This window comes from Alnus glutinosa, chromosome 7 (genome assembly GCF_958979055.1).
Source record: "Alnus glutinosa chromosome 7, dhAlnGlut1.1, whole genome shotgun sequence".
In the NCBI taxonomy this organism is placed as follows: domain Eukaryota; kingdom Viridiplantae; phylum Streptophyta; class Magnoliopsida; order Fagales; family Betulaceae; genus Alnus; species Alnus glutinosa.
In genome coordinates, this window is record NC_084892.1 from 2,249,463 (window position 1) to 2,259,768 (window position 10,306).

At 34.5% G+C, this 10,306-nt stretch overlaps 1 protein-coding gene across 1 annotated transcript; it reads right to left on the reverse strand.

The window, feature by feature from the left end:
- Positions 1 to 8,458: 8,458 nt before the first annotated feature.
- LOC133872620 (UPF0481 protein At3g47200-like) lies at positions 8,459 to 9,723 on the reverse strand. The gene is made up of 2 exons (XM_062310195.1): positions 9,719 to 9,723; positions 8,459 to 9,041 (listed from the first exon to the last, which is right to left on the reverse strand). Exons 1-2 carry the CDS (start codon positions 9,721 to 9,723, stop codon positions 8,459 to 8,461), a joined length of 588 nt encoding a protein of 195 aa, XP_062166179.1.
- Between the last annotated feature and the right edge of the window lie 583 nt (positions 9,724 to 10,306).

Here is a 10,306-nt window from a genome sequence, read left to right on the forward strand (position 1 = left end):
TAGGTAAAAACTCGATCCTGACGTCAATAGCAAATCCAGGTAAGGGGATACAACACCAAAAAACCCCCAACAAGATTTTATTACAAATCTTTTGAAAAAGTGTTGGGGAATTTTACAAAGCGTTTACTTATGTGATTTTTAATGCCAAGCTTTATTATTACTCATATGTTATTGCTTAAGAATTTTGAGCATAACTCACAGATATGATTAAGAGCATACTAAAGTTATGATTTATGCATAATTACAAATATGATTAAAAGCATTTTCAAAGTTATAAATTATGCATACTTACAATGATGAAAAAGAGAGCATTTGAAAGTTATTATTATAGAGCATTCCAAAGAATATGACTCCATTAATGAATACAGTTTTGAAAGAAAAGAGAATTTAAAGTTAAATTCTGCACATGACTACAGTTATGAAAGCGGCTCTTACAGTTTTGAAATAAAGTTTACAGTTACAACAGAGCCTACAGTATTACAGAAAACGTTCATGTGCAGTAATTGTTTAACCCTGAGGCACTACTACAGTTAGATTCGGTACCATATAGGGTAGCATGGCAAGCATACCAAAATACGGTGTGTGCTACCGGCCGGGGTTGGCCTTCACCTAGGGAAGATCCCCAACCCGGCGACTCTTCTCTGTGACGACAGGGTGAGTCTATAGGTCCTTTAGACAAAGCCAACGTGCGCCGCTCACGGGAACTGGCGGTGTAGAGTCTATAAAGGGATAAACCACAGATGAAGGTTTAAAGAGAAAACTGATAAAAGAATTTACTGAATCATTAGAAAATCTGTTTAATTGCTCATCTTGTTATTCTACATAAACCGTCATTCTTATACCATTATTCATATTCTTCAAATTCTATTTAATTGTTCATATGTTATGCCACCTGTCCTAAAACAATACATTTCATTTATGAATCATGCTTTAATATGTGTTTTCTTATAAAACATAAACAGCCTAGCATATCACTTCTCAGACAATTTTTCATAACTTGAATCTCTAACTTATACTCAATCTAAAATCACATATTCATACTTCTAAACATCATCGTAATCTTAATATATTCAAAAACACTTAAATATCTAAAATAAATTAAAATCAATATACTATTGGTTTAGGTTGTAATTCAATTTACTTTATGCAATTCATCATATTTGTAATTAATTCTTAACAGTGAGTAGAATAAATCTGTCATTATGAAAATGACTAAAGATTATGGCATAAAGGTTTATAGCATGTTTTATTTCCCCTGGTGTTGTATTTTCCTTACTGAGTTGTCGAACTCACCCCTTTTTCCTCCACCCCTTTCCAGATGACAACAGTAAGACGAAGTCTTTTTCTTGTAATGGCATAGACCTCGCTGAGAGCGATAGTTCGTGATGAACCGGCCAAACCCTAGTATTGTATAGTATGTTTTGTTCCTTTTGGAGTTCATGACTTTGTAAAGAGATATTAATAGAAAGGTTTAAAAATAGGAAATTTAATTTTATATGTTGTAAATGTACGCTTCCATTTAAAATGTTTGTTTTTAGCACTCAAGTTCGCGTTTTCTTTATATCCCAAAACGGGGGCGTGACAGGGTAAGTTATGACTGTGTTAATCGGTTATGATGTAGCGAAGTTGGTCGATCGAATATTAAATCTATCAAGCGACTTAAAATTTTTATCAAAACGCATATGTTTTGGGTTCCGTCATCGATTTACAACGGAGGCTGACGGAATACCTGACGTTGAACGGTTTTGATAAATTCATACACTCAATTGAACGTTTTGCTACATTGGTACTGATATGGTCTTTTGTTTACCAAAATATATCAATAATAAAATTTTCACTCGCAATTGTACGAATCCTTATAGGATAGGGCTATGTTGAGGGTGTCGAACCTCAAGGACTGCGTAGGTATTATTATCAAACTTATCGAGATTAAATATAACTTAATTTAAAATATGTTTGATTTTTGTTTTATAAAAATAAATGCATAAAAGTAAAAGACATAAATTTAAAGATAGTAGGGACGAGATAAAGAATAGGGGATTGATTTCACCACTCACCTCATAACAATGGTCAATCATAAATTAACAAGGAAAATTCATACTATGCATGATATAGGGCTCGTCTCACTCGAGTAGTTAAGAAATTACCTCTAAAGAATAAGTATAATCCATCTTCGGTTGGCACGGACCGTCCACCTAACCACTAAGATGCGGTACGACCCGTCTTCCCTAGGCATGGACTAGCTACGTCTTTAATAGGATACACACAATTAATGGAATAGTATAACCCATCTTCGGTTGGCACGGACTGTCTACCTAAATTACACTAAACTAGGGTGTAGTACAATCCGTCTTTCCTAGGCATGGTCTATCTAATCCTCTTGATCATATATCAATTAAAACCGTTGTATAACAATCATTTACATAATCACAGAAAATATGAAGGATTGAGTTCAATCAATATAAAAGACTTTCTTAGACAAGATAAGAAATTCATAATGATTGAATATAAACATTAAAATCAATTCTCACAGTTATACAACCATCATGCATAGAGAAAATCCCAAATTAAAATACAATTAAACCATCGTTACTTGGAAAGGGCTACATCAACACCCTATTAGGAATTTAACCGCTCATCGTGGTGCTGGGATGGCCTCCTGCCATATTCTTCTCCTTTTCAACTTGTCAGGCCTCCGAGAAGAATTTTTTGTCTAAATCTAACACAAGCCCAAGTACCAAGCACCAAGCACACACTCTCTTGAAGCTTAGGGGTCTATTTATAGGGAGAACACAAGTCCTAGAAGCCCTTGGAATTCCAGAAAAATCGTCTCTTGAGTCTTCTTGTCCAAGTAGGAGATTGAAACTTCAATCCAAGTAGGAAAAGGATTCCAAATTCGGCAAGAATTGCGGTCTTTTATTGCGAGCCAATTTTAGCATAGTAAACGTTCGAATTAGAGAAAAGCTATTTCTGACATATTTGTTGAATATTTTATTAGATTTCTAACGCCACCAATTTCATTGTAATCCGATATCTGACGCAAAAGTTATGATCCAAACACTGAGACATATGCAGAATCCAAATTTGAATCCAATCCGATTTTGACTCTTAGTGGAGAAATTCCGATTTAATCATTCACTTGATTTGATTAAACTTAACCACATCATATAGGTCTTTTATTATGATTGGTTAAGTTTAAACATATCTTCTAGGTCTTCTCAAAGTGTGCTTTAAGCCCAAAATCAATGAAATTAATTGCATCCTTATTTAAAACCTGAAAACAATAAAACAACACAAAATCAAACAAATAACAATGCTAAGGAATTAACATATATAAGTTAAGGGGCTTGAATGTGCAACATTCGACGCTTATCACAGCCTTATCCTACAAGGATTCATCCTATTGCGAGTGGTTATTTATTATTGATATATTTTGGTAAACAAAAGACCACATCAATTTTTGGTGCCGTTGCCAATGTGTGATTAAAACTAAACATAACAATAAGAAGATAGGAATACCTAAATGAGCAGATGCGGGGCATATCATACCCCCAAACTGGATTATAAAAACACATGTCCTGAAAAAGAGAGTGATACTCCAACCAAATACTAGTAAAGTGCAACACATTGTTGTAAAAATATAAACTAAGAATGAAGCAACAATGGAGAAGATAAACCTGGAAAGATATCATGTACCCTGGCCTGATAGAGGACTCGAGCGTACAGGGCCTATGCTCGAACCAATGAAGCTTACTCATTCAGTCAAAATATGTGAGATCTGTCAAGCCAACAGAATCCACATCCTTGATGCGCTCAATGCTCTCTGACCTTTAAGTTTAAATTTGAAGCACCAATCTTTTCTTCTCTTTGACCAAAGAGAATAAATTTTACCTACATAAAGGTAATTTCGAATGCCCGTATATCGAGGTAGATCCTTCTGAGTATTCTTAAGTAGTTTCTCATCCGGAAGGGAATCATAAACTGGAATAGAATGAGGAGAATACACAAGGAAGTTTTATACCTTGATGGTCTATTTTTGCTCTTCTAATATTCCTAACAAACTACTCTCCTGACTTCTTGGTAAATCACAAGCAATAGAGGCTCGGGGTTCATATGTCGTCTCGAGAATAAGAGTGGGTGATGAAGGAGCCTCAGTGCTCACTTCCTCGCCTTTTTCTCGATGTAGAGCTTGTAGGGCCTCAATTTGCTCCTCCTTCCTCTCTTCCCCATGAGTTTCGACCACCTCTCTATTTTTCATTATGGTGATGGCTTGCTCATGATAAGAAGTATTCTCATCCACCATGTAGTGTCTATCAAGATTGGCCATCGACTGTCTTTGAAGCTCTTCTTCTTCTCTATTGAGGTGGTTCATGATTTGTTCAAAGTGAGCATCCATCCTGGCTTCCATCTCGGCAAAGAATTGAGGAGTATATTGTTCCTGTTGAGACTGTTGTTGTGGAGGCCAGTCGATGGGAGATGGCTTCTCTTCATGAGCTTCTATCTTGGCAATGGATTCAGAGTGAGAGTTCAATGTCTGACTGAGAGGGGTCACTGTCTGAGTGAGTTTCTGATTGATCTCACCCATAAGTTTCAATATCTGATCTTGAACGTCAGAATTTGACTGAGGAGATGGTGTAGCCTGAGAAGAAGGCTGCCAGTTATCCTCAAATTCAACACAATATGGAGATGATTGCCATTGCTGGTGGGGAGGATGGAAGTTAGATGGTGGATAGACCGCTTGATCATTGAACTGCGGACATGCATGATGATATAGTTCATGAAATTATGGAGCATAATTTTCAGGAGCTTGAGCTTGCCACGAGATATTAGACTGGTTGCTCCATCCCGGATGATAGAAATCACAGTAAGGCTCATTCCTTGGTCTAGAGAACTGTGTATTCATATGCTTAGAAAAATTGTTAGAAAATTGTCCTGCAGTAGGACATTCTTTAACATGGTGATAAGGACTATAGCAATATGAACATGGTCCATGGGGTGTTAGAATGTCTCCCCACATGAACTAGATTGACCAAAAAAAAAAAAAAAAAAAAACAAAAATAAAAACAAAGATTGAAAACAAAAAAAGAAAGGAAACAAAAAGAAAAATAAAATACAATAAAACAACACAAAATCAAACAAATAACAATGCTAAGGAATTAACATATATAAGTTAAGGGGCTTGAATGTGCAACATTCGACGCTTATCAGGTACTCTTAAGTGAAAAAGCACTATAGTTTGATACCCTTTTGTGAAGTTTCCCCTTTTTCTTTTCCTTTTTTCAATTTTTTTAAATTATATTATTATTATGTTATTTTTATATAATTTTTTAAAGATTTTTATTTTTAAGTTTTTAATTTTTTTTATATAGTGTCTTATGTCAACTTCAGTGGTTGACATGTGGCACACCATTAATTTTAGGACAAAAAAAATCTAACAGAAGTACTAAATGAGTTTTTACCCTTAACTCAGTTACTATCTATGATACAAATAAAAACTCAGTTACTAAATTTAAAAACGTTTAAAATTTAAATAACCCTTAAATTTAATATTAAATCTTAGTGATTTTATGGTGAAATAACATTTGGAAAAACACAAATCTCTTTATAACATTCGAATATGTCCCATTACTTGACCGCGTTTGATACGGCAATTTAATTTGTCCACCTCGCTAAAACAACAAGAAGGTTTGTGTGGTTGTAAAAGTTTGAATGTTAGATAGCCTCACTAATTGATAGTAAAGTGACTGTGATTTGATGCAATCGTAGAAGAAGCAACGTGGCCATATCATGTGGTGTCGTTGAATGTTTGGTACAATGGTACTTATGAGTTTTGACTGTAGGCAATGACGGAGAGAGGCTATTAAGAAAAAAAAAATTAAAGTAAAAAAAAAATAAATTTAATTAAGGTATTTTTTTTTTTAGATAAATCAAATTAAGGATTTTTTTGCCTATTGGCCTGTAGTACAGATTTTTTTTTTTTTTTTTTTTTGGTCCCTTGGCCCCTTCTCTTTTATCATATTTTCAACTGGTTTCATCTCATTTGGAACGATAGCTTTATTTCAAAACTTTTTTCTTTAATATTTCACTGATAGTAATAGACATACCTGAGAAGGTAACAATGAAAGGACCTTTACAAAATTGTAGAGGCTTTGTTCAGAATAAACGAAAATGGTTTAGTAAAGTAGTGCATTGGAAGAAAACATGTGTGGATTGAAGAGTCACAAGTTTGACCAAGCTTGATTTCCTAAGAGTGTGTGAAAAAAATAACTAACATTTTTTATTTTTTATTTTTTGAATCTTTAGACAACAGTTTTATTTACTTTTTTTTTCCAAAAACTCTTCTCTTTTGCTTATTAATTTTTAATTTGAATGGAATAATAAAAATATCAAAACTGGGTCATGTTTAATTTACTTAAAATTTCCCTTTATATATATACTTTAACTCCTACTTAAGAAAAAAAAAATATTTGGCCTCTCCCATTAAAATGTCTGGCTCCGTCCCTGAGTCCGTAGGATGGGGGCCAACTTGTCCAATTGAAAACGAAAAGAACTTGGCCAAAATATTGAAAACTAAATCTTTTTACGTTGGATGTCCCATAACTTTTTGAAATAACAAAAGTATCATTGAGGAATAAATAAGTCACATCTGAGTCCACGAATTAGTATTCCATATAATATATATATATATATATATATATATATATATATATATATGTATACTTCCCTGCTTTACATTACAAGAACTCGCTTGAGAAAACATTACAAGAACTCAGAACTCACAACATGCAAACTCCGAGAACTTTTACACTGTTCGAACATCCATGCTCCTCTTAACACTATTACCAAAACTCCAAAAAGTTTTTATCGTGTGGAGGGGAGCAGCCGGAACGGGAGGGACTAGGGCTTAGGTCTCGCATAAGTATAGATGGCGTAGAAGGTCTGCAAAAACGAAAGCACCAAGAGCACAAACGGAGCCACCGCCGAAATGAACGACTATGTCGTTCGAAAATATGTATACTTGAAGCTGGCATACTGCACATGCCAACTGTTCCCGTAATATTCGTGCACATCATTGAACAATTTGGACAAATAACAGAGATTAAGGCCTCATTTTGTTCGCGAAATGTCTATTCCATTAGGAAAATGAATAACTATTCCTGGGAATAGATGAAGGTGGAATGAAATAACTATTCATATTCTTTTGTTTGGTAGTAATGATGGAATATAACATTGTATATGTATTCTTTTATTTGCTACAGTGCAATACATTGGTGAATGGAATCATATAATAATCAAATTTTTTAAAACACCTTTATAATACAAATATAATTCATATTCTTAAGGACTTTTTCTTTATTTTAAAAACATAAACAGTTATATTATGACTTTTTTTCTTTCTTCTTCTTCTTCTTCTTCTTCTTCTTTTTTTTTTTTTTTTTTTTTTTTTTTTTTTTTTTAAATTTCAGAGTCCATGGCTATTTTTTTTTTTTTTTCATATACAATTATGCTACAAAATGATTTATAAGAAAAAAAAAAAATATATACACACACACACACACACACACATAATCATCATAAAAAAATAAAAAGAAAAAAAATAGATCATCTGCAAAACCCTTTTTATTTTATTATTTTTTATTTGTTTTCTTACAACAAACATTCGTTCTTCTGCTTACAAAGTAAAATAATTTATAAGAAAATAAAATAAAATAATCATCATATCACCATCATAAAAAAATAGATCACCTGAAAAACCCTTTTTATTTTATTATTTTTTATTTGTTTTCCAGCAACAAACAACCGTTCTTTGCTTACAAAGTTTTTTCCAAACCTCCGCAAGGCAATTGGAGTCCCCCATGATATCAAGAGGTATTCGTTTTACTACGTCTAAGTGCATTTTGTAGGCTACATCACAGGGAAAAAAAAATGTAACCCACAACAAATTAAGTTGGGTTGGGAAACACGGAGAGGGGGATGAGAATATAATTGCAGAATAATTGCAAAGATGGAGAGAGATACTGATGGTGCATTTGAGTGTTGAATTTTTGAAATCAGAATTAAATTCTTATTCTGGTTGCGAATTTTGAGGTTTGATTTTTTAGAAAAAGTTGAATAAAATATGATTTGTTTTTGAAAAAGTTGAATAAAATATGATTTATTTTTGAAAAAAATAGAATCAGAATTATATTTTATTTTCAAAATTTCGTATCCAAACACACCATGAGTTGAGAAATAGAGAGAGGGATAAGAGATTTGGGTGTTGAGAGGGTTGAGACTTTTGGGCAAAAAACGAATTTTATTTATTCCCACAGGAAATGAATTGGTATTCCACTCCTTTTTGAGTGGAATACCTATTCCTCTTCGTAAGGGAATAGCTATTCCGTATGAATAACTATTCCTTTAAATAATATACAATCAAATAAAAGAATAGCTATTCCGTAGGAATAACTATTCATTTTCATGGGTCTAATCCACGAACCAAACGAGGCCTAATATCAAACGCCACGTCCTTACCCAGATTGTTGATGAAGTGTGTAAGCTCGGCGTCCTTGCCAAACTTATTCTCAATGATGTTGCAGTCGCTAAGGTACTCGACGTCCTTGGCGGTGTTCACAAGGCAGTCCAAGAAAGTAGCGTAAGTGGTAACGTGCTTGGAGGTGCTGTTGTGGCACTGCTCGAACGCCACACAGTTCAGCAAGAAGGAGCTCATGAAATTGTCGATGGTTATCCTCGGCATCTCAATCACACCGTACCTGAATTTCACCACCAAGAAGCTCTCCGCCTCTCCCGGATTGAGCTCAATCCCCACACGTTGGAGCTTCGAGAAGCAGTGAATAATATGGGTCGGTGTGTTGCCATCTTGTGGCGGCGATTCTTCATTGCGTGGGATAAAAGTTGACCGAACCCAGTCAAGCAAATGCAAGCCTTTGAGATTGTGGCACGTCTCTATGACTAGGTCGGGTCTTTTCATTATGTTGTTGAAGAATCGCATAGCGAGCAAGAACAGGGACGGACCGGTGATATGATCATTATTATTTGGTCTTGACTCGTGTTAGAGTTCCATAAGGGAAGTTATATCTTCCAGTTTAAAATTGAGTCAGATTCTTAACAGAGTCCTAGTCTAGAATTAATAGAGTCCATCTTAATCCTAGTGGGTCAGTTAGATAGTTTAAGAGTCCTATTTTGATTAATAGTTATCTTTGCAACCGATAAATCTTACTCCTCTATTTAAAGGGGATTATTAATGAATAAGAAGTATGTTGATTATTGTTATGTGAAATACAGTTTACTGTGTTTTTTGGGAGATTAGGCTTTCTCGAATTAGCCATTGGAGGTTACGGTTCCCTCGAACGAGCCAATCTATCATTTCCTGTGTTTTGTATTAATTGGTTCGCATCAATTGGTATCAGAGCCAGGCATTTTTTCCTCTTAAATAGCAAGAAGTGTTTACCCAAGAGGACTGGTTTCCCTCAAAAGAAGCCAGATATTAGACAACATAAGAAAATCAAAAAACTAAGAGTTCTCCGATCCACACCATCACCATGTCTTTCCAATTTTTCTGGAATGAAGAGGATCGAGCTAAGATAAAAAAGATGCGATCAAAATTTCTCGTGTGGAAGGAAGAAGCCAACAAAAAGATGGAGCATATGAAAAAAATTGAAAGTTTTTCTCTACTATGCCCCACTCCAGCAAGCCAATCATTGCCCATAACACCTACCCCATCGATTGCCACCATCACAAAAAAGAAGAAGAAAAGAGTTGTTGAAGCAAAAAAATTCCATCCACACCGGCGTTCCACCAAACCTCCGTCGACTGGCCGCAGAATAGTCCACCTCAGCTGCAAATCCAAAAGGCAACAAATACAAACTTCAAAACGCGTCATCCCTGTCAACCTTCTCGGTTGTCAATCCACCGGCAAGAGAGCCGCACCTCCTACTAATTCGTTCTTATGCTCTTGTTTTTTCTATTTTTCAAGCAAATTCATTTGGGTGAAAAAGAGAAGAAGAAGATGTCTTGTCTACTTGGCTGGTTTCAGAAGAAAACGGCAAAAGAAAAAAAAAATAGTTTGTTGAAGACATTGGGTCACGTGACTTCAAACAAAGCAATCAAGATAAACATGAAGTGAAGTGGCACCAAAAAGATTTATTTATTTATTTTGTCATATATCTTATCCTTAGTTATTATATTTAGCATTTATCTTTAGAAGTTGTAGAATTTTTCCTTGTGGACAAGGAAATTGTTAGGAGAAGGGTATGATATGATCATTATTATTTGGACTTGACTCGTGTTAGAGTTTCTACAGGTA